Genomic DNA, 25288 nt, shown 5'->3' on the forward strand with positions numbered 1-25288 from the left:
ACACTTATTTCCTCAAATAAATTCCAGAATGGATTAAGCATGATTTAATTCGCAATAATAAATCAAGGCGAAGCTTAGTTCTTGTTACGAAGCTTAGTTTCTCTAGATTGGCAAAAATCCACTATTCTGCTAAGTTTCAAATGTAAACAAACGTAGCCGCCATGTTAAAAATACTTAGGCTCAGACACACTTAAACAACTTTTAAATTGTTGATAATTCTATAAATATTGCATGCAGATTTACTTTTACTTTTTTAAAGCAAAAAGTGCACGATTTACAAACATATAAGAATAACGAAACTCAGCTCACAGAGCCGAGTAACAGAGTGGATATATACATATATTTATATATTTTGGGTGAGACCGATCGCAACCAAAATACGAGGTGCACATATGCATGTTATAGCAGTCCTACATACAAAATTTGAACGTTCTGTTGGCTACTCGTTTTTGAATTAAGCGAGATACGCACGCACGTACAGACGTCACGAAAAATTCTCTTGAGAATTCACTTTAAATCAGTTTTATAATTTTTTTGGGGGCAAAAGAGTCCTTTATTCTGTCTTTATGTGCAGATGTCACACAAAAACATCCTTAAATTGCATTGGATAGCCGTCAAAATGGATATTTTCGTTGAAATATGACACCTGAAATTTTTCGCGATTACAATACTTCCTTTTTACTTCGTACAAGCAAGTAAAAACGTTTTACCGCATCTTTTCAACACCACACAGTTTTTTTTCCCAAATGAATACATACAGGCTGTCCATAAATACTTACCCTCATTGCGAAATATAATAACTCATAATGGTGCATATATATCGCAAAAAGACATGCATTTAACCTCAAATGCACAAATTTTCAAAGTTTATTATGTTTTGAAAACGTGTAAATAACTTCCATGCATGCACGCTTGATAGCAAGCAAAATATCCAACAAGTACCCAATTTCACGCTACACGCTTTTCTTGACATACTGCCTCCCTATATTTTCTTTGGAGGTATGTTAAATACATTGTTTACCACAACATAGTTCCTGATCCTGTGACCTTGCGATACATGTGGCGTGGTCAATAAAATGTTACAGAATTTTTATCTCAAGAATGGTGGCATGAACTGCAAATTATAGAGGTCATAAATAGTAATTTATACCTTTGCTTGTCTTAAAAAATTCACTTTTTTAATTGTTTTTAATAACAAAATAAAATATATTTGCTAAACTAACCCTCACCACTATATGTTTCCATAAAAAGTATAATTCAAGAATAACAATAATTTTTATTGCATTATTCAGATTTTTCATGACAGGGAAAGGAAATTTCATTAGTGGAAGGAGCCAAATGATTTTGTAAGGGAAAGAATGTAACATGATGTGATGTGTAAAATAGTAATGAAATGTAAAGGTATTAAAAATTTGAAAGCATTTAGAAGAGCGAGATTGGAAAATTAATATCATTAAGTAAACAAGAAAAATTATTAATGATGTGAAAGTGTTCAAAAGAACCCAGTTGATTAAATGAAGAAGCTTTATGGATAATTTTTGAAGCTCTCACATTAAGATGTAATTTAGTGACGCCGTACTTAGCTAAAAAAATTCTTTTTTTCTTTCGAAATTTCATTCATTTTCATCCCTGACGAGAAATTTCAGCGCTTTATCAATTTCGCCAATATACACCAAACAGCACGATACATAGTACATACATAGACCTTATAAGAGATAGACTAACCCAGTGCGCGGAGCGTGCGTCGCCCACATGTCCGCAAGAAAGAGTAGGGACGATCTGGCTTACAGAAACCTATGGCGTTTGTATAACATAACTGTTTTTAATTATTAAATGTGATACGTTGTATAAGTGATGAAAGTCGCAGTTTTTGCAAACAAGATTTAATATATCTCATTAAAGCATTTTTTATTGCATTTTGCGCATTTTTTCAAGCGTAATTCTTGTATAAATTTCTTTACTTTCGTAAAACGGTAAAAATTCTAAACGCAAAACTTATGAACTTATTTTTGTGTACAAATAAAGTAAAATTAAATAATACTGATAGCATATGATGCTTTGAAACAAATAAGGTAAAATTAAACAAGATCTGATAATTTTCTTTGATTTTATGAGTATTTTCAGGCAGTAGTTTTTAAAATTATTATAACATAACAAGACGATCATTTATTTGATTATATCATCATTAATTATTAACATTACAAGATGATTATTTATTTTAGTAATTCATAAAATTCGGAGCATAAGCTTTTTTGAGTGTAATGAGGGAAAAAAAGATAAACCCTGGAAGCTCTCAGCAATATAATTTTATATTACGCCCAAAGGAGCGTTTTTGTAACGTTTTGCGTGTTACCTTTATTTATTAAACATCATGTTCTTCGCGAGTAAACCACATAAAATTCAATTCAAGAACAATATCACAAAATATTTGAAAATGACATATCTTTAGAATTACCGCGTTGGAGATAAAAATGTTATTGTCTGTACAGCGTTGCCATTGCTCGCTTTGAACTCGTTGAGTTTGTTAATCAAAACTTCGTTAAAGTTACAAAATATGAAATGGATTAAAACAAATTCGAAATTAGGCTGTGCAGGTGCCCCATGTTCGGGTGGAGGATTACGTTATTCAAAATTTTATGGTTCTAAATTCTGTTGTTTTTTTCACAGTGCGAGAGAAACATACATGCATTCATGCAGATTCTTCATTATTTAATTTCTTAAAATATAATACAGGGCGATAATATTTTGTGGCAACAGTTTGCAAAGTGAAACGGACATTTATAGTGAAACAAAGCAAAATGCCGTTTCAAACCTAATAGCTTTTCTGAGCTGCCGCCTCTTTGGGCTAATAAAATAAATCAATAATATATAAGAAAATTTATGCAGAACTAGACATAAATTTAAAAAATAATCACTATAAAATACTAGCACAATTAATTATTACAGTTAAATACAATTTTTAACATTATAATAAATGCATAAAAGTTATTAAAGTGTTAAAAGTGTTAATCACTATGATGTATCATGAAATATTATTGAAATAAAACTTTTTTGTAGAATATTATGCTATAATATTCAGATATAATTTTAAAAAAGCAGTACAAATAAGAATTTTAAGCAAAAACTTTCAAAAATTCATTTTTTCAATTTTAGTATTTTTTACTTATTTATACCAATAAAAAGCATAAAAATTGTAAGAGAAAATTGTTTGTTTGAATTTTTCTATTAATTCAGATTTAAAATATTATTTTTTAAAAGAAGGAGATACAAATTTCCTTACAGCATAGGAAAACCTAAACAAATATCCAGACCTGAAAGGATGCAACAGCTTTATAATTATTTAGAACATTAATTATGCCTGATAAACATGCTAAATTTTTATAAATCAATCTCAGTTTCAAAAATAAAAATATCTAAAAATTCTATTTTGTGAAATGAGGTGCTATCACCAGCTTTTTCTTGAAAATAATACTCGCTGCATAGTCTTCCGGATGTAGGCAAGGTGACAGCCGGCAATACGCCAAGGCAAGTTAAATTAACACAATAATTAAAAGTATACATGAGATCTTTAAGAATCGAAAAATGAATTTAATTTTATTGATAGTGAAAAAATAACTTAAATATTGAACTTATGGAGAAGTCGAGAAATTTTGTAATTGATAGTAAGTTTGAATAATTATTGGGTACGTGTCAGCTAAACGTTACTGTCGGCTTTCTGTCCTGTGGACTAAATGTGTTGACAGTTAAGTGTCCCGTAGCTAAATGTCTTGACGGCTAACTCTCTGTGTCAGCAAAATGTCCTGTCGGCTAAATGTCCTGTCGGCTAAGTGTCCTTGTCGGCTAAGGGTCTTATCGGCTAACTGTCCGTGTCTGCTAAATGACCTGTCGGTTAAGTGTCCCTGTCGGCTAAATCTCCTGTCGGCTAAGTGTCCGTGTCGGCTAAGTGTCCGTGTCAGTTAAATGTCCTGTCGGCTAAATGTCTTGTCGGCTAAGTGTCACTGTCGGCTAAATGTCCTGTCGGCTAAATGTCCATGTCGGCTAAGTGTCCCTGTCGGCTAAATGTCTTGTCGGCTAACTGGTGTCGGTTAAGTGTCCTGTCGGCTAAGTGTCCGCGACCGTTTGAAAACAGACGTATACCGATGTACCACTGTACTTAAAAAGGACATCGTTAAGCCAATAAAACAATAGATATAGGGATTTTAAGCGAATAAAACAACTGGTATTTTGGGCACCTTTAAATTATTGAACAATGATAAATCTAGAACATAAAGTGGTTGTGGCATGACAAGGATAAATTCCTAATCAAAGAGCGAATTCATAAGCTTCTTAATGTCATTTGATAAAAATGCGACATCACGTCAAATAGTATAACAGATTCTTTAACTGTTGTAAAAGTAAGCTTTTACACTGCCACTTCCATGAAATAATCGTCATCGCTTAGCGCGAAAGCATAAAGTCTGACCGAACCGGTTTTGTGATACAATATTTCCATCGAGAGCTGCAAAGGACGAGGCATTTTTTCATCTCGTCTCCCCGGCCACTTCTTTTGCTCACGTTGAAGGCAGTGAGTTCCTCGTCGACATCTCCTTCAAATTCCAATTTTTCTACTAAAGCATCATGTGTGAATAAGTAAAAGAATATAACTAACTATAGCTAAGTCTTCACAGCTTTATTTTCATGAAAATGAGATGATTTACTAACGATGTATTCGGCCAGCTTCATATATCGTTCATTATATGCTATGGATGATCTGCTGCATTTGTAATGCCAAAATGTCATGTTGGCTAAAAATATTCCACGTGATTTAAAGAACATTTTCGTCGACATGATTTGGAAACGTAGTTTAGTGTTGTTATAAATAATTAGTGAGGATGCTTACAGATCTCCTAGTGTGCATGTGCACACGCGAGAACACTAGCCATAAAGAACGATCTATATATGCTTTTCTGTTATTCTCTTATGAGCGATAATTTTGGTGTAACGATAAAATGATTTGTACACTTACTCAAGAAATTAGAAAATTCAGAGAATAGCGACTGAAAAATAAAAATAACAAAATATGCAAAAGCATTTTCTTGTGTGATCTTAAGTAAAGAAATGGCACTATACAGGTAATTGGCATGTTTAAATATTATTGAATATTATAGTCGATAATTTTAATATTTTAACAATTGAGTTATAGCCCTAACAACGCATCGAGATATATTTCTAGTGGAAATACTTTTGCTTATTTAGCACATTGAATACACTTTAAATAATCATTCGTGGAGACGATATCTTCTATGTTAAAATTAACTTTTACCATACGTAATATGTGGCCACCGTATCCACAACAACTCTGTTGTTTGCATTACGACATGAACTACGTTGCCTCGCATGATATCGCCTCTTATACTTTTTATACAGAGTACACTAACGTCTTCTAACAACTAAATTCAATTATTACAAGTTTTCAAACACGTAACATTATTTTTTCGAGAATGCTTTTGAGAAAGGATGGTATTTTTTTAATTTTATGCCGGAAATGTAAGAATAAAGTTTTGAAACTAACTAATATAATTATTTCTGATACGAAAAAAGACTAAAGCTAAGAAAAATGTAGATTTCGCAAACGATATTAACTGCATTACATTAAACTGCTGTTACTGTAACAGATTATTAAGCTTGTAATGTAAACCGACTAACGTCAACATACGTCATGATCTGATGATTATCGTTAAGATAGTCTAAGAGCTACTTCTCAAATGAGCTTAAGTGTCTAGATTTTACTCAGACGTGTTTTTTATTTCAATAAATATGTCTCAGACTACGCTGTTTCAATCACAGCGAGCAGATGGAAATGATTAGCAAAGCGGCCGTGTAAGAAATGAGTTTACAAATGCTCGTAAAATAACGTTTATTAAGATAAATCCTAGGTTAAGTACTAACGTCATACGTCTAAGGACTACAGAAAACAAGCAGAGGAAATATTGCCTTTCACACAGCTTAAAATAAGATTAATCTTTCGAGGCATTGCAAAGAGATTTTCATGAAGAAATACTGAAATACCTCGATTAAAAATAAAGTCTATATTTTCTGTTGCGAAGATGTGATCCTTTCTGATTAAACATAAATTTATCATTAAATATTTTGGCAAGCCAAAATGTTTGCTAATCGTAGAATGAAAATTAATTTCCTATTGGATATTATTTCAGAGTATGACAGTGATGCCTAAAAACGTAAATAGACTGAGTAAGTGAAGTGTTGATTAGATTATTAAGTTCCCTGAAACTTTACTCGACGTATTACAGTTTAACCTCGCCTTTATGAAATTCAACGGACCAAAAATTTGGTTCACTCTATCCCTTCTAATAAGAACATAATGGATCATCTCACAAAATAGTGTTAAACTTGATTGAAGAAATACACAGAAAGATTAATTAGCATCGTCACTTCCTTAAAAAATAGTAACTTTTTTTTATTTAAAAACGAGTATTAAAAATTAGTTTCAATTTATGTAATAAAAATGTTTGCGTAATAAAAATGTTTTCATTGATTTTCATTTTAACCGTAATTAATTACTTGGCATTAAAATCATGCTTTACACCCGTCTCCGAAATTACACATTTAAACTAAAAAAAAAAAAAAAACAGTGGCGCAGCAGCCCTGCAATGCCTCGAAATCTGCTTTCTTGACCTTGGGCCCCGGGCTGCGTCAGCATATGCCCTGGACAAGTGGTCAGCTTGTCGTAGGACACCCCGGTGTTTAGTCCCCAAGCGAACTTGGTACTCGCATGGAACTTGGACCTGTGGTGCAGGTGCGCGATGCGCTAGTCACTGTGCCACGGGGACTAAAATACACATTTACCACTATGAATAAGCATCAGTTTTGAAAAATGTCCTAACTGAAACCTCATTAAAAGAACTAGAATGCAATCAAAGAACCGATTGAAGCTCTCTTTCCCAATGGATAAATGATTATTTGAATCTCCTTAAAATGCCCTAAGATATGTTTAGTAATGTCTGGTTTTTCAAGAATTAAGCCCTAAATTTTTTGGCTACACCTGACTCGCACAGCCCTTTTTTACTTCTTCTACGAAGTAAACGAAGTATTGTGATCCTGAAAAATTTTGGATATCATATTTCAACGAAAATTTTAATCACTCCTGAATCCAATTAGAACTTTTTTTTTTTTCCCGTGAGGTGCTTTTTTTTTGGGGGGACACAAGTATGTAACAAATATATACGCACGAAAGATTAGCCGCAAAGCAATGAAATTTTGTTTACGCGATGGCATCATCATTTGCATCTCATTCACTCCCTCCCCAAAAAAGAGCGTTTACAATGGTGCATATATTACCAACGCTGGACACAGCTTCAGTAGGCTAATGTTCTCTTCACGGATGAGTCTAGATTTAATCTACAACTTAATTCTGATTATTGATATCGAGAGAACCTGAGACCGGATACTATGCCAGAAACATTATACACAGGGCCCAATATGGTGGTGGAGGAGTGATGGTCTGGGCAAAGATCGTGAAAGATACCCGTACACCCCTTCATGTGTTTGACACTGGTTCCTTGAACGCCCAGAGGTACAGGCAAGAGATCCTAGAGCCTTATATTCAACTTTTTCAGGGGTACAGTTGGCCATGAGTTCATTTTTATGGACGACAATACACGACCACAAAGGGCCACCTGGTTGATGACTAACTGGAAAGTTAGGATATTCACCGAATGGATTGGACACACAAATCTTCTGACCTTAATCCTATTGAACATGCTTGGGATGCTCTTGGAATGGCTATTGAAATACGCCAAACCGCACCCAAAACCATTTAGGAGTACAAACCTGCTCTGATGGAGAAGTGGGGGTGGGGTCTGATGGAATTTGCTATAATTATCCGGAATGAAGTTTTCTTTTTTTAATCCTATAAGTACAGGTTTGAAGCAAGGCTTTTACATGTGCATCCATCTAAAACGTATTATGTACCGCCGTGCTTTTCAAACTACGCAGTTTCCGTCCCGAATGAAATTCCGGGGGAGATACCCCAAGTGCAGTCCGAGGTTCTCTCACACTCTTTTCCTCCCTGACCAACCTTTCGGAGAGGATTTCGACATACCGTCTATTATGAATGTCTATTATGAATGCCATATTATGAATGTCTATTATGAACTATGACAAAACCTAAACGAACATCTAAGCCACGAGTGACAAGAAGACTGGAATAACAACGCAACAGAGGAGGGAGTCTGGTACACCCACCAGTTCTTCACAAAAATCAGCACAGAAATGTGTTGTAATGTATGTACTCAACAGTTTGTATCATGTCATGTAACTTCGCCTAAGTTTATGTTATTATCCTCCTATGTTTAATAGTAACAATTCAACAGATTTTTCAGTGCCCAAAACAAAAAGTTTACTTTTGGACCATTCGGCAAAAAGACACTATAGCTTGTGCACAAACTGACTTAATTCACTGCTCTTATAAGTGTTTCAAATGCAAATAAATGGCGGATTCGTTAGGCTTAGTACCACTTTAACTTTTAAATTGTTGATAATTCTACAATTATTACATGCAGACTGTTTCATAAACAAATGGTGACATATTGTGCTTTCATTTTAAACGCTTGCAGAATTTGGTAGCAATAGAAAAAAAACTGCGGTAAAATTTCAGCTGAAATACAAATTTCGTCGCAAAATACTTAAAGGAAGTAACAAGGAGGGGCATTTGGTAGATACCCTGTGTTGCCAAGGTTTGCACAATGCCTAGTATTTGAAATTCTCTGATTTTTTTTAAAGAAAGCAGATAACTGCACACTTAGAGAGAACAATGGCTCAAAAAAATTACAAAAAGATTTGGAGAAGAAAGTAAATTTTGTTAATGTGTCATGCACTCCTTATATAGTAATTAAAATTTGTATTTGAAATTGGTAAGATATGTTTTCTTTCCATGTGTTTATAATTTTTGGTGTTTTTTTGCGATATAGATCAACAGTTTGGGAATCTTTTGAAAAAAAGTTGCAAAAACCACCAACTCGCACCTGATAAATAACTTTTTTTATTTTTTCACTGTAAAAAATCGCAACATTTTGCCAAGATAGCTTCATTAATACGTAAGTACATTTTTCTGTTACGAGTAATCACAGCACATTGCTTATAAAAAAGCAAGAAACGAAGTTATTCATATTTACTGTATTAATACAAATGTACATTTTTTTCTTGCCAAATACAAAAAAAGCGGTAGGTGAAATTAATAAAAATTATTTCAATTAAATTGCTTATATTGTTTAGATTTATTCTCTAAATATTTCGATATTTTATTGCTAATAATTTAAAATCATCTTTATACTGAATAAAAAATCTTTTTCATTAGATACTTAGAGCAAACAATCAAAACATCAAGCCTTACAAATCATTAGCTTATTTCTTAAATTCTCGACATGATAATACGATTAAATCTTTTCTTTTGAAACATTCGATTACGAGTGATAATATTGAATTAAAATCTAAACTTTTTCTTCTTCGTCGTCGTCTTCTAAATCGTCCATACTCGCCAGACGCCTCTTCCTTTTTCTGGGTTCGGAATCTGAAGATGAAGAAACGCTAATATCATCTAATGATTTCGCTTCATCATATTGGTATTCGTAGTCTTCTTCATCACTTTCTTCTTTCTGCACTGAGTGGTCGTAACTCTTTTCTCGCTCTTCCTCTTCACTGGAGTCTCTGAAGATGTGCAATAAAGAGCTAATTACAAATTTATAGCCTGCTGTGATGCTTCTAGTATTAACATCACCACTTTTTTAAAGCTAGAATGATCTTATTGCTACATTCAAATATAAAAGTAAATAAATATTTAAAAAAAGAAGGCTTTGTTGGAGAAGGTAAAAAACATTTGATTTATTGCCAGCATCTGAATGAAATTTTTTGGACCTTATTTCTACTCTGTTATTAAATACTGAAGAATCTGTACATATGTATGTATGCATGTATGTTTCTCGCATTGTGAAAAATCCGTGGCACACAGAGCCACCAAAATTTGAACGCAATGTAGTCTTCCATTTGAACATATGCACTTCAAAGCCCGTATTCTGAATTTCTAACTTACTTTGTTTTCATTTAATTCTTATTTTGTACGAATTTATTATATTTTTGACTTCCTTACTTTTGATTTTGAACTTCTTTCGCTATTTGAAAGCGAGCAGTGGCAACACTACTCGAAGTAAAGCATTTTAGCTTCGACACGCCAGACTGTTTCCATTCGACAAAATATAAGATAATTACCTTTCGCTTTACTTTTAAACAACAAACTCGGCTACGTAAAAGCCAAGTGGCATCATTCTTCGGGGATGTGTCACCTGAATGCGACCGAAGTGTGTTAAATGGGAACAAGAGCACAAAACCCGGGCTTGCTCTAACAAAGGAAAAACTGAAAAGCCAGTTTGTTGTAGCTTGTGAGGCGGAAGGAAACACGGCTTCGTACTGAGGTTGCCCCAAATTACCTACAAGTAAACCAGGCAAGAAAAATACCATAACGCTCGAAATTAGTTTTGCTAGAGCCCCTCAGAATGGCAAACCTGAAACGGCCAAAAATTAGTTAACTACAAGTGCTGCACCCGTCCTGACCACTGTTGCTGAATCGAGCAATATCACAAAAATGTTCAAAAGTAGAAACAAACAATGGAGTTATTATTAATGCAGATATTTCTGTATTTAATAAAATATTTAAAAATATGAAGAACTCAGGATGAATTTAATGTTATAATTCCCAAACAACAAATGACAGCAACAGAAGCGCTTAAAACGCGTAACAGTTTAATCAGTAAGTTCCATATTTTTTCTAATGCTCGCGTAAATCAATGATAATGACAATAATGAGTATTTATCACATTAATCTGCACCTTTATTAATTCATTTTTAAATTTATTCCAGAAAATTTCCCTCTCTTCCTTCCTCCTTCCCGATCCATTCCTTCCAAACCATAAAATGTTTGAGACATTCTCCCTCTATCGTCTGAATTCCTGGTAACTCTCGTACTCTTTTCTTCTACCTACAACTAAGCTTCATGCTCTTCACCAACCTTCTGATTATGTGCCATCAGCTGACTTTCCTGATCAATCTCTTTGCTGCTACATTGACTGACAAATTATGCGGTCATCAAAAACACACGATATACACATAGCTGATTCGAACTTTCTTTATCAGCGTTATACGGGGTTATAACTATGCTCATGTTCCTTTTTTTCATGGCCTGGAATTAGCCTGAGGCCACGTAAATAAAAAGCAATGCGTTGCCGCTACCTGAAATGAAATACGTTTATCTTCCACGCGCCAACGCTTTGCCATTTAATAAAGCGAAAGATATTTAAATTTAAAATTTAATCGAGTGACAGAGGTCACCTTAGAAATGTGATGCTCATATCCATGTTCATTTATGGTCGCCTTAGAAAGGTAATGCTCATACCAATGTTTTTTTATGTTCTGAGAAATACCGTTGTTTTAAGAAGATGGTCACCTCAAAAGGATTCAATGTACTTAATTTAACGCTTAAGTTCCTTCAGAAATCTCCGATGTCCCTCTGATGTATAAAAAGTATTCAAAAATATCATATATTAGAAAAGGTGAAGCGGAGAAAAATGTACGTGCCGTTGACGCAGAGTATTAAGTGTTGTAATACTTTTTTTACACTTTTAAAATTTGGGATGTAGATTTATAAAAGTATCCGATTTACGTTGGTATCTTCACATGTAAATACTGCTTTGAGTTGTAAAACCGTTTTAGAATTTTGGGTTAATTTTTTGGCTCTTCTGGCATGTTTTTTCATAAAATTAACATGAAATGTTAAAGCACAAAAGTACTAACGCAATATTTGAAAACGCTGAAAAATATCAAACTGTTTAATTTAATTATTATTTGTTTTGAAGCTGTGGAAGCTGTGGTTTAAGGCATGAGTTGCTAACTTAAGTTATTTTTCATTTTAGTTACTATTTCTTGTTACATTAGTTATTATTTCCAGCGTTATCAGAGACAGCAATTTTGATTAATATGAGAACGGCGAAGAGAAATAATGGCGAGAAAACATGGGCGAAAAGAAAAAAATTTAATACTTTGATGTTTTCTAAGCGAAAATATGAGATAATATCATAAATTCGACATCAGTTCTCCTCAAGTACGCGGCGATTTGTTTTGCTGTCTATTTAACGAAACTTCACATCCATATATATAATGTCTGCATTATTTTAACTTTTAAATCCTCTTCGCGGCATGTAGAAAGTAAAACTACGTAAGGAATATATTCGGCACGTTTGTTACCCAAGGAGAATTTATACTTCAACAATCTCGCATACATACATCCTTTGTCTTATTTGTATTATCATTTGCATTTGGATCATTATTTTTGTTATTTGTATTATCACTTGCGATTGGAAGACATTTATATATAAATTGTATTTTCTATAAGTAAGTGGCATTCATACATCACCTTCGCGTTTCTTCACGCCTACCACAGAACAGTTGATCAACAACTAATTGGAATGTATCTATTTTAAAACTGCCTGAGTTCATACTCTTATGGGCTGTCTTGTCAGAATGAGAGTAATGTAAGTGGTCATGTGAGTAGAGAAATATTTCGGAAATCACGGGGAACATCTAAGAGAATAATGCTCAAACAAACTCTTATTGCTACAGAACAAGGGTTTCTAGTCCGAATATTAACGTGTTTTCTTTCACTAGACTGCAAATTTCAGCAAAAACGGTTTACCTGATTTCAAGATTTTGTATTCGCTGTGGCAATGTAGCTGATAATAAAGTGAGAGAAATTTCAGGCGTAAAAGCAAATTAAAAAATAGTTAATTTATACAGTTGCTATGTAGAATGCAAAAATAAAACAGTACAATATTGAACATGCCAGTATTAAATGTAATGTAAATATTAAGTATGTGGCAATACTACACTATTGAGTATTATTTTTAACACGTAAAAGCTGCACGCGGAGCTAAAATTAATAATCACTAAGTCGGAGTGCTACTCTGGGCAGAGCGCGCAATATTACATGCAATATAATACAGCACTTAGTTATATAGCGTTATTCAGGAATACTTTTGACTGTAATAGAATGCATTTGGAAGTCATTTATATGATACTAGCTGAAATATTCGGGTTTGCCGGGAGAGTGAAGAGGACCATGTGGGTAGGTTCTGCGAAATTTTAGGTACAGAATGATTTTTCTCTTATTTTTTCAAGGTAAATTGGTCAAAATTTTACCAAACTCGAAACACACTGTAAAACAGCGTAGAATTAACATAGCTTCAGCAACGCTTTTAGTAGAAACTGGTATTTGCTTTATTATCGGTTATGCATTTTTTCAGATATGAACTTTCGGAAAATTGCAATTCGTTTTAGCCAATTTTTTTCATCATATTTGCAAAAACTAACAGACAGTAGTTTATGTTTTGCTTCGAAGATCTACGCTATTCTGGAATGGTCTATACTATTCTAAATAGCAAATGAACACGACGCCATCTAATGGTTTTAATAAGAACTGGTAGTGGAGTTATTTCAAAATTGACACTGTATAGAAATATTAGACATATATTTTTATTAAAAACGCAATAAAAAATTAATCGCTTAGTGTGTATGACTTTCACTGACAGCGGAAGTGCAACAATGCCGACGTGAACCTAACATGGGTGACGTGAGCGCAAAGTTCGCCGTAAATGTGGAGCCCGTATGGAGGGTTTTCGGAATCTTATGTGAAGAGCGATCTTGTTTTGAAGACCAAGTGTGCAAAATTTCTTCAAGATCTAAATAAAACTGCAGATTTTTGTGAAATACGCATTAGCAAACGGACACTCTTCTTTATATATAAATATATACAAGGTGATTCACCACCAGACCTACGAACTTACAGGGTGTGTAGAGGGTACGGAGACGACTCGGAATCACATAGGAATGCAGAGTCACAAATGCCGTAGTTGCGAGCTATGTTGCAAAAAAGCAAAGAAAGAGAACAGAACAACACATTAATGGGACAGAAAACATTTTATTGAACGGTTGTGTTACAACAGGTATTCGACCAGTAAACGTCAGACAGTACTGACAGCGGTGTTGCATGAAATTCCTTACATTCTGGAAGATTCCTCCTGGCAGTCCTCTGGTAGATGGCGCTGAACGGAAGGTTGCGTGAACAGCGATCCTTCTGGACGTCGTCGTTTTCAATCCGTTTCTCGGGGTAAGAATTGTAAGAATTGGAGGCTCCCTTCATCCCACTTGGACACGAGTGTCCTTAGAGCTCAAAAAAAAAAGATTGATTGACGCTCTGCCTGCTGCGCTACGGAGGCTCAAAAGAATTATATGCGATATGCACATCCTTCTTTTGAGCTTCCGTAGCGCAGCAGGCAGAGCTTCAATCAATCTCTTCCTTTTGAGCTCTAAGGACACTCGCGCATTCAAACGATGAATTAGTTGACATATGTATCGTGTGTGGAGCTGCGGATTGGAATGAGCGAGCCGGTCGGCCATTCTACTAGGAACGTTACCCGAACAGGCGTGCTTCACATCACCTTCGCAAATGCGAACAGAAGATTAAGTGAGACTGGTTGTTTAACGAGAGCTATAATGAATCTACAGCAAAGGGCAAGAACACCTGGAAATGAGAAGGCGGTGTTACGTATTGATGACGACAATCCAATTTCGAATACTTGAGCGATAGCCCAACAAGTGGGTTTATTTCAATCAATAGTCTGGGGGATACTCGCAGCAAATCAAATGAGCTCATACCATCTCCATCGCGTCCAGTTATAATAGTCCAAGGATTATCCACTACGGAGGACGTTTCCTGCAAAACAGTGCTGAAAACAGCACTATGTTACATATGTCCATGGTTCCTGCAACAGAGTGCTGAAAGCACATTTGCTGAGTCCATATTGTTCCCGGATGAAGCATACTACTCATGAGGAAGCCTTTAATCAGCATAATGTGTGTGGGCTTTGGAAACATTCATCCTATGCAACAAGATGCAGCTCGAAAGAGTTTCTTGGTCAATGACTGGGCCGGCATTCTTGGGGACCACCTCATTGGACCGTATCTTCTACCCAGTCATTGGACGGTAGGGCATACCTGATCTTGCAACAAGTCCTGGCCAAACTTCTTGACGTAGTACACGTTCCATCGTCGTTGCGCCACTCTATGTGGTACCAGCATGACGGGGTTCCTCCACATTACACGACTGATGTCGCACACATCTCGACGTAACCTTTGGACAGTGGTGCAAAGGTCGTGACGGCCCAGTTCATTGACCTCAAAGATCACCGGACTATCTTGCGTGGACTTCTAGGGTCACATAAAGAATCCGGTGTACGAGACTCCCGTTCCTTCAGTTGAAGACCTCGTCACTCGAATATCTGTAGCTGCCGGGAGGATATGTGACATGCCAAGAATCTTCCAGAACGTCGCACACACCTAGACGTAACTTTTGGACAGCGGTGCAAAGGTCGGGATGGCCCGGTTCATTGGCCTGACAGATCACCGGACCTATCATGCGTGGACTTCTTCTAAGGTCACATGAAGAGTCTGGTATACGAGACTCCCGTTCGCTCAGTTGAAGACCTCGTCACTCGAATACCTGTAGCTGCCGGGAGGATATGTGACATGCCAGGAATCTTCCAGAACGTAAGGAATTCCATGAAGCGACGCTATCAGGCCTGCCAGACGAATTCTGGTCGTAATTTCGAACTCCTATTGTAATACAATCTTTCAATAAAATGCTTTCTGTCCCATTAATGAGTTGTTGTTTTTGTTCTTTTTCTCTGCTTCTTTGCATCATAGCTCACAACTACGGCTTTTGCGAGCCTGTATTTTTGTGTGATTCCGAGTCGTCACTGTACCCCTTACGCATCCTGCAAGTTTATCGATCTGGTAGAGAATCACCTGCTATCACCAATGTGTGTAAATATATATACTAACAGCTAGTAATTTGCACATATACTGTACACGATTCCTTTTCAATTAGGACTATTAAATAAATAAGGACAGGCAGACACCAATTAGCAGTGTTCATAATATTCACAAACACTTAACAATGCTATTACATAAGAGCACAAACAGTTGTGGGCAAATACTAAATAAAGATACTACATACCTAAAAGTGAGACAAATTTTGGACCCGTTTCCTAACTTTTTAAATTTAATGTTTCGAAAATTATTATACTTTTAGGCAGTTTCCTAAACAGTTAATTTAATACCACAAACATTACTAGGCCCGTTATAATTAATTTAATACTTTTAACACCTTAAATGTGCTATAAATCTAGTCAATACAAAAACCCTTAAATTAGACTCCACCGCAGGTGACAATACATAGTTCCAGTTAAACTATTTTAAACCTACTTCTCTTCGCTGAAATCCGGATCCTCATATTCAACAGGCTTTGCACAGAGCTCACAGACGTTCCGTATGTCCTCGAAACATGGAAGACAATAAATACCTTTGAAAGAACAAAAAAAATAATAATAATAATAATAATTTTTTTTGCAGCAAAAAGAAAAATAACTAAGCAGATGTTAACTCAAGTTATCCGAACAATACGTAAATGAGAGAATTTTATTTGGTACTTTTGTGTTGCAGCTTTAAAAATATCGCCGCTTCGCTCAGGCAACATATAAGGACTCAAAAAAGTAGTGGGACACAACACAATTCAATAGTTAACTTAAACGAAGCATTTTTCTTGCAAGTAATATCTTACAACTAAAACAAAATCGAAATTTTTTAACTAATTAAAAGTAATGTTAAATTAATATCAAATTATATATCTATAATATACGAAAGAGAAGATAATGGCCAAAAATATATTGAAGTACACAAAGGTATTGTTTTCTCAGAAAACTCCAAAATGTACTTTAATAATGTATTAAGCCTCCATTCCCTTTTACGATTTTACTGTTTATATTCTAGGCATGGAGATTTTCTTTTCTGTTTTCCCATTCTGTGGCAACATATATTCTACAAGTTCATTTCTATTTAAAATTTAAAAATTTTTAATTCTGTCTTGCACATGACCGCAGATATAAGATTAAGATCTGGACACTGCGCAGAGATTTTAATTACATGTGGACACTATATAACGTCCATAGTTCGCAAATAACGGCATTATGCTTGGAACTTTTGTCCTAAAGAATATACTAATGCGACAGTATGTTCACTATTTAAGTGCTATTTTTCAAAATTTTATTTAAAATTATTAAAGTATAAATTGATTTATATTTCCTTCAATAAAAAAAATTTCCACACCGAAAGCACTCATACAGCCCCAAACAATCTGGCTATCTCCACTATGTTTTACTGAAGAAACATGATTTTCGTTTTGAAGTTGAGTATTGGATTTTCGCGATACCATTTGTTTTTTCATCATTTCCAAAAATATTGAATTTACTTCCATTTGCAAAAATAACTGAATCATAAAAATCTTGAGGCGTTTTAATACAGATCTGTAACATCTTAGCTTTCCTGAGAAATAACTTTAACTCTTCAGGTTAAAAGTTTTATTTTCTTTAAATATTCCTAAAACTCCCTGTATTAATAAATTTGCTAAACATTCGTTGGTCTCTCAATATCAATTTGAGTGCTTTAAATTTAGGACTACAAATAATATTTCTAACGCTCAAAATATTCATTATACCCGATTTATATGGAAAGTTCAGTTTATTTATTTTTGGCAAAGCATACGACGGCTACTTCTCTAAGGGGACGAATGCCTTCGAGCAGAAGTTGCTAAAGAAAACTTTTACATGGAAAAGTCTGACGTAATTACATCCGTATTATGTTTGTTACCGCAATATCCGAATATCTTCTGACATAACTTTCATAACTAAGGGCCAAATATCTCATTTATAGCTTGGGTGAAAATGAACTCCCTATAGAATATTTTTATGATTTTTTTTAAATATTTAACGAATATTCATGAAACAAAACACATCTTTTTCTTGCAGTGGTAGAATTTATTACATGATATCACATTCATATCCTTGCAGATACCAGTGGAAAACCATGGCGCAACGTGCAACTTTGCGTAAGCCGGTTCATTTGATATCCCGGTACGAAGTACGGTGCTCCATGCTACAGGCGAGGTTTCAAAGCATCTGGTGCCTCGGTAAATGCAAAGATGATTAGGAATCGACACTCGAAGCTAATGCTAATAAACGCAAATTCTATTCAGTTGTTAGGAGACGCGGTCGCCCTTCAACATCCAAGAATGAGGGAAATGTGCAAGTGGTCCAGGAAATGTTCACTGTAAGTTCTCAGAAATCTCGAAGACAGGCTTCTCGAGTAAGTGGTTTAAATTGAATCCGAATTGTTTTGAAGTTGAATTTTCGTCCATGAAAACCCCATTATTGCCAGAAAGTATCGCCAGAAGAACTGTGATCATCGGTTGGAATATTGGGAGACAATGTTTGCTTGGTATGAATACTGGTCCGAAATTTTCGATAGTATTCTGTGGTCAGATGAAGTCATCATACTTTCTACCGGGATACCAGTGGAGCCAACTCACGCAAGGTTAGACGTAGTGCCATAGTTCGCCACTGATACCTGCAATGACATACAATAAATGAGATATCGTCTAATGAATTCTGTCAGTGTAATGAGCAAAATGTTTTTGTTTAATGATAATTCGTTAGGCATTTAAAAAAAAAGATACAAACAGCTTTCAATAAGGAATTAATTCCTGCCCACCTATATTTATTAGTGATATCTGATTTTTAACATGGTTCTAATTTCATTCATGATTTAGCGCGATATTTAGACACAGGCACAATAAAAAAATATTAAGGTTTGGGGTAATAACAAATATTTTATCACTGAATGTCTGAATGTTTTATATGCCCCAATACTTTCGAAGTCACTTTAACTGGTCCGGCGTACAACAGGTTTGCACATTTCTAACCGCTTCTTATATCATTCAATAGACTGTAGTTTGTCAGCCCAAAAATAAACAATTCGGATCGCTATTAGAAATAGTAAACCCAAAAAAATGACCTGGCTGTATGGGAGGTTTTATAACTTACCCCATGTAAAAGTGAATAAGATCGCATTTTTTCATAAAATGTCTTTCACGGAAGCCTCCTTCCTCTTAGTCACATTGAGTGCCCTGCAGTAATCTAAATAATCCCAATCCTTTAGAAATAGTAACCCGGAACAACCGAGTTAATTTTCGATACGAATGCTTTACTTCAACTTTTAACTCTTCACCAATTATATATAAGTGCATTTTGCCATCATTTTCAGATATTTCATAATATAATACTACGCATGAATGCGACATGATATAGAGTAGGCGTCAGTATTTTTTTTTTTTTTTTTCCTAAAAGAGCGTATTTCACAAATGTGGGAGTTCGGCGGGCTCGAAGTACAGCATCCGGGCACTAGAGTAATAATAAAAATAAATATATAATAAAAACTAAAATTAAAATAAATATATAATTATATCAAAACAGACTTAATTTATGTGGATTATAAGAATTATAATGTTCTAACCATTTGTTTTGTTATTGCGAAAGCGTTTTTGAAAAATGTTGCTATAGCAGGTTGTTCATATATGCTATTAGCCAAGCAAGGAAACTGCAAATTGTTGTTGTTATGCAAATGAAATACGTTATTGGCACATAACAATCGGTTTAAATTAAATTAGTTTCTAAATACCAAGCATTGCGAAAGCTACGCTGTCTGCATGTTTTCGTTGCCTTTTATTTTGAAGAGAAGAATGAATACTCTGCTTACAACTCGAAATACAAATTCATAAAGCAACAAATTTTATGCATAAACAGAAGTTACTGATATAAATGGTAGCTAATGGTGGTCGAAGAGTGTATGCGAGAATAATGGGGACAGAAATTGTTCACTGCAGGCAAAATCAGATGATTTTAGTAGTTGAAAACCAGATTTATCTAGTCATGTAATCTAATCATACAGCAGATGACTAGTATATGTCCCTAAGATTCTTGTCACAAGTTTAATTGTACACTTCTTACAGATGGTAAAATGGCTAAGATAAAATAAGAATCTTTACAAAAATTATTCATTACGAGTGTCTATTGTCCAGATATCTAAAATTTAGAATTTAGATATCTGAACGTGGCCATTTTAAAATTTCTGTGTCCCAATCCCTTAATCGTGTGGACTTCATGCCAGCGGGCACCGCGTTACCGATCTTGTTCTAGAATTTGGTAGAATTCGTGTGATGCCAGACGCGCCTTTGAGCAAATTCATCCTTGTCGAGGGGATGAAACAGCAAGGTTAACGTTTTCTCCTTTCATATAAACGTCACCAGACATTATAAGCAAGGAATAAATATAAGTGTAATTTTGTCACGTTTTACTTTTTCCTGTTACGTTTTTATTATTTTCCTGAGTTTCTGTTTGGCAGCTTTTTTTTCATTCAGCGCTATTTATACTTGGCGATTTTCTTTTAGAAGTTAACGGCTACAATATAAATTTCCCTGGTATTCCTTCGTTTATCACATTTCATTTAAAGAAACATTATACAGAATATAAAAATGCTTTCTTAATTCTCCCTTTTCTTATTCCTTATTATAAGAAGCAAAATAAGCTCTTCCTTTTTTACAAAAGTAAGCAATGGAATACTTTTAATTTTCTAAACGCAGAACTTTTTCATATTTGAGCTAAGATAAAGATATAAAATAAACTTACGTATACACGGACTCCAAAATTAGACGCAAAACCTCGTTCTTTTTTAGCTTAATGAAAGTTTGGCAAACGCATTGTTTACTTCAGTAAAACATAATGTTGCGTTTTTTTTTTTTTTTTTGACATTAATTGTTACGTTATTTTCTTCCTTCACGAGTTCGTGGTACGGGGTTCATGTGGATTTGGAGTGAATAACGACGATAGCACTTGATGGAATATCGGAACACACTTTACTTACCAATATTAATCAGAACTGCTCCAAAATCTTCGACGACTGTAAAAGTCGTCGAAGACCTACTGTAAACACGCTGGAACAATTAGCGACACAGCCTTCAGGCTATCAGGCTATCACGGTGGAGACAGCTTCACTGCAAAGCACCAGAGTACAGCTCCCGACTCGTCCCGAGAACGACCGAGCGATATGCCCTACCCGTCCATGGCATATCGCTCGGTCGTTCTCGAAACTCCACATAATCTCGAGACTCTCCACGCTACAATTCGCGATGCACTTGACGACACATAGAGCACAGCTCCCGACTCTTCGTTCAGTCGTCTCCGGAGCTTAATACACTCTCTCGACGATGCACTAACCGCGATACACTAAGAGACTCTTCGATGCACTCGACGACTCACTCGGCACTCGCTGTCCGGCTGTCAGCTCGATCGACTCCGCACGGACTAACTAGCTCGCACTCTAGACGAGGCATACTCTCTGATTGCGTATCAGCAGGGTTTATATAGCTTTCAGCTTGTGTTCGAGAACATTCTGGCCTAAACCGGTAAGAATTCGTTCCAGAAGGTTCTCCATCCGTCCATGGCATAACGCCAGTTTTGTCGCCAAATGGGCAATTTCTCGCCAAATGTGGCAACCCTGCCTTCCCTGCTATTTTATGGCAAACCTAAACCTGCTTTGAGGGAAAGCTATCTCACCGCATCCGTACATTTCGTAACAATATTCCACTTGTACCTAAGGCATTAGTTTCTGTTGTTAATAAAACAAATTTTTCCTAAAGTGAAAAAGATAACTGTAAAACTATAAGTTTTACTTTAAAATATCTGTACTTCAACTTTCTAAACCTTATTACGCTCATAAATCACTATTAATTCCTTTACCTTTAACTGTTTGATTTTAACCTAATAATCATAGGGAATAAGATAAAATTTAATGCTTATTTTACGTAGCGTAAAATATTATTCTGTGACTTACAGTTACAATTTCTCAACCATTGCTACTTGCAGCAAGATAAATGAAACGAAATGTAAAGCTTGAATTTAACTAAAATAAATGGGACTATAATAGCTAGCTCCGATTTGCTAGTACTCACCATCTTAAATCCTAACTAACTATTACAGACTGAATAAACTTACACTCACCAGCAAATGTCTCACCCGTGGCCGAATCATCAAACCACTGAATACTGGTAATTCGACTGGGCTCGAAACCTGACGAACTAGCTGCTGCAGCTTATCAGAAAAGGAAAAAATTCCACTCTCCAAAATTCACTCCTCTGAACCAAATAATCCACCACAGATTATTAGTAGTTCGGCTTAAATTCGAATCCTGACAGAAGATTTACCTGAATGGGCATTTTCGTGGTTTTTCTCAAGTGACAGGTATTTCCGTGATTTTTCCTACAGTGTTACCTGAAACTTTGTCTTATTTAAAACTTGGAACTTCTTCAGGCCTATAATCACCTGCAAGTTTTTAATTGAATCTTTTGGTATATTCTCTGACAGAGCTGGCCGAAAATATGAAAAAAATGTTCTCAACGTCGCGGTACTAGCGCGAAATTCTGTTGCCGGGCAGGGAAGTCGGAGGAGATTATAAACAATAAAATGTCTCTGGAATTAAATATAATCCTAGCACAGAATTGAGCTGTCTTAACATATTGCCTATCCTCCCTGTTTGCTAGACCTCTTATCATTGATCTATCGAAAGGTTTCCTTCTATAGATACATATATTTGGTTTGCTTCGCAAGGACAGATCTGGTGTATATGGCACAAGCATAAACTTATTAAATAGTTCCAGTATTGGGGCTTTTTGCCAAAGAAGCCAACTAAATCCAGCGGTTGACTGCTCCATTATCTGTGTAAAAGAAAAGAATCAATTTTTGGACACTGGAAGTGATAGCACGAATTTTGATTTTTTAATGATAAAATGTATTGCTATTCTTAGTTTTTTAAACTTATAATGATCTTTTAAACTCGTAATGATTAATTTAATATTCTAGGATCCCACTTTGTGAGTGCAACAGTTGCAGAAAACTCCGAAACTGAAGTCTTATTAAAGAAGTTGTGGTAAGTTGTAAAAATATAGACATACAAGTGAACTATCATTTAAAACAATGTTATTATGTACAAACTATGGTGCACTGACCATGTTTCTTAGCAGCTTATTCTCGAAACTATATAAATGTTTCCGGTGGGTTGTGAAAGCGTTTGGTCAAACTGGTGTGGCACAGGTAAGAATTGGCCATATAAAAGAGATAAAAAAAAATGTCTTTTGCTATCGAAGTTAAGTTTGGAATTCCTGCGAAGCAGACTGTATACAGAGAAGTAAGCTGAGTTATGTTTAGTGAGCATGCATTCAACATGTATCTAAAATGAATCTTAAGTATTTTGTTAAGGTGATGACTGGAAATTGACGAAAATATCGTTTCATATTCTGTTATTTTGACTTTATCTTCTGAAGACTATAGTAGTGTTTTTTGTGGGTTTAATTTGCAATAATAAGCACCAATGAGAAATATTGCTAAGACTAAATTGGAGCTTGTCTTTTGCCTGATTTATGTTACGTGAAGCAGTTAAAATTGCTATACGTCAGCATAAGAGGAGAGGGATACAGATTATGAATTTGTTTATGTGTCCCTAGCAGCACAGTTGGCTACATACTTTATCTTAAAAATATCACCGCCAAGGTGTATCTCTCCACTTAGGAGCATAGCTTTCACGTGTTTCACCTTAAACAGCCAACTAAAAAATGCATCAACTGAGCGGCACCACGCATGCAAATTTCTGTAAATCGCTAGAAAATCTTAAGAGTTGTTGCCAGTGCAAGCTAAATAAATAGTAAGTACTCATGAAACTCTAGCTAGTTTGCATTCTAATCAAGGTCGCTAAAAAAATAAACGGATAGAAAAGAATAAAAATAAAAATAACAAGTTGCTTTGTAAGGATTTTAAGTTTTACTAACGTTTAGTTTATTTTAAAACTTTGCTATCCTCTCTTAGTTTTCATTTCTGGCCAGAATAAGCGCGAGTAAAATTGTTTATGCAAATGAGGTTGCAACCTGTTAAGTATTTAAGATATGGCTTTTAGCCAAAAGAGTTAGAAAGTGATTTCTTGCCGCCCTACCACGAGGCATGCTTTTCAGTCATTTCATATCTGCCTTTAAGGCCAGAACTTAGTTCTTAATATTTTGAAGACGTATTGTAGTTTTCTGCATTTCGCTCACTACATACGTAGTTTCAAAAGGCCAATCTTCGCGTTACTACTCTTTGTAAAGCATCTAAGTTTAGTTCTTATTTAGTTAAGTTAGTTTATTTCTTATTTTATACATTTTAGACCATAAGTGCTGGTCTCTGTATTCCGAGGTGCGGGAACTGCTGTACGCTGTGAGAAATAAAGGGTAAATTTAACCCTTCTTACCTTGTTGTATCTTCTATATACGCACGAACACGAGTTTTGAGTAAACTCCCTGTTTCTACTCAGGACTCCAGTTATGTTTCCAAAGGCAATTAGAAGGAACAAAAGTCCTGACAACGTTAGATCAAATTTTATAGATCTAAATAACTATTCAGTAGCCTTTGCATTAATATTTATAGGCCAGTTATTAACCTAACATTGTGGAGAAAATTATGAATAGCGCTTTACTTAAAACTATTTGAATAGCTTCTCAAAAAATATTATTGCATTACATTGAATTGTATTATCTTTTACATTATTTAAATCTGTGAAAAAATAAAATTATCTAATTAAGAACGAAATTTATATATTTGATGTAGGAAGAAATACTTCGAAGCAATCCAGACCTGCGTTCCAGATACCTAGAATAAGGCTGAATGGAATGTTACTTAGTTTCCTAACTGAATGACAAAATTCAGGTAGATGATAACGGTTTATGCACAAGCATCAGATTGTAAGTAGAGTTAATAGTAGCAGCAGTTTTTGATGTTGATTCAAATCTCTATAGAGCGGATTTTTTAATGGTAAAATGTATTGCAGTTGTAAAGTTAGTAGTCCTGTCTACAGCCTACCAACTACCAGACCGTTTTCTTCCCTCGCAAGAATAAGAACTGTGCTTATTGTAGCGTCCCTGAAAAAACGTACGACTAGGCTCCCAGGCTGTCATATTCTACCATATTTGCAGTTTTCTAGCAATTTTTGCTCGAAGACTACTTTGTACTAAGTTACTGAAACATTTGTTTGATTTAAACTCTATTTTGGTAGTTTTCATTAATCTCCAGTTTTGGTCGCTTTAATTTTCTCCTGTTTGAGTAGTTTTAGTTCTCTCCTGTCTTTGGGGTGTAACTAAAACCCCATCCGACGCATAATCGGAAAGTCCGCTATTCGAATCGCGGCAAGAACATTGTGGATTTCTTCTCTCTACTGA

The 25288-nt window shown here is 35.1% G+C and overlaps 1 protein-coding gene across 1 annotated transcript in view; it reads right to left on the bottom strand.

Annotated features, from left to right (window-relative positions):
- Positions 1-9105: 9105 nt before the first annotated feature.
- The window catches only part of LOC118179875 (DC-STAMP domain-containing protein 2-like), a 78846-nt gene continuing 62663 nt past the window's right edge, over positions 9106-25288 (bottom strand). The window contains exons 11-12 of the mRNA XM_085823123.1: positions 16366-16462; positions 9106-9705 (exon numbers count right to left, since the gene is read on the bottom strand). Of these exons, the coding sequence (XP_085679249.1) occupies positions 9489-9705; positions 16366-16462 (314 nt within the window). The 3' untranslated portion in view covers positions 9106-9488. The remainder of the gene's footprint in view (positions 9706-16365; positions 16463-25288) is intronic.

Source organism: Stegodyphus dumicola, chromosome 9 (assembly GCF_044657685.1).
Source record: "Stegodyphus dumicola isolate Sdum_Otavi_A_Nest chromosome 9, ASM4465768v1".
Taxonomy (NCBI): Eukaryota; Metazoa; Arthropoda; class Arachnida; order Araneae; family Eresidae; genus Stegodyphus; species Stegodyphus dumicola.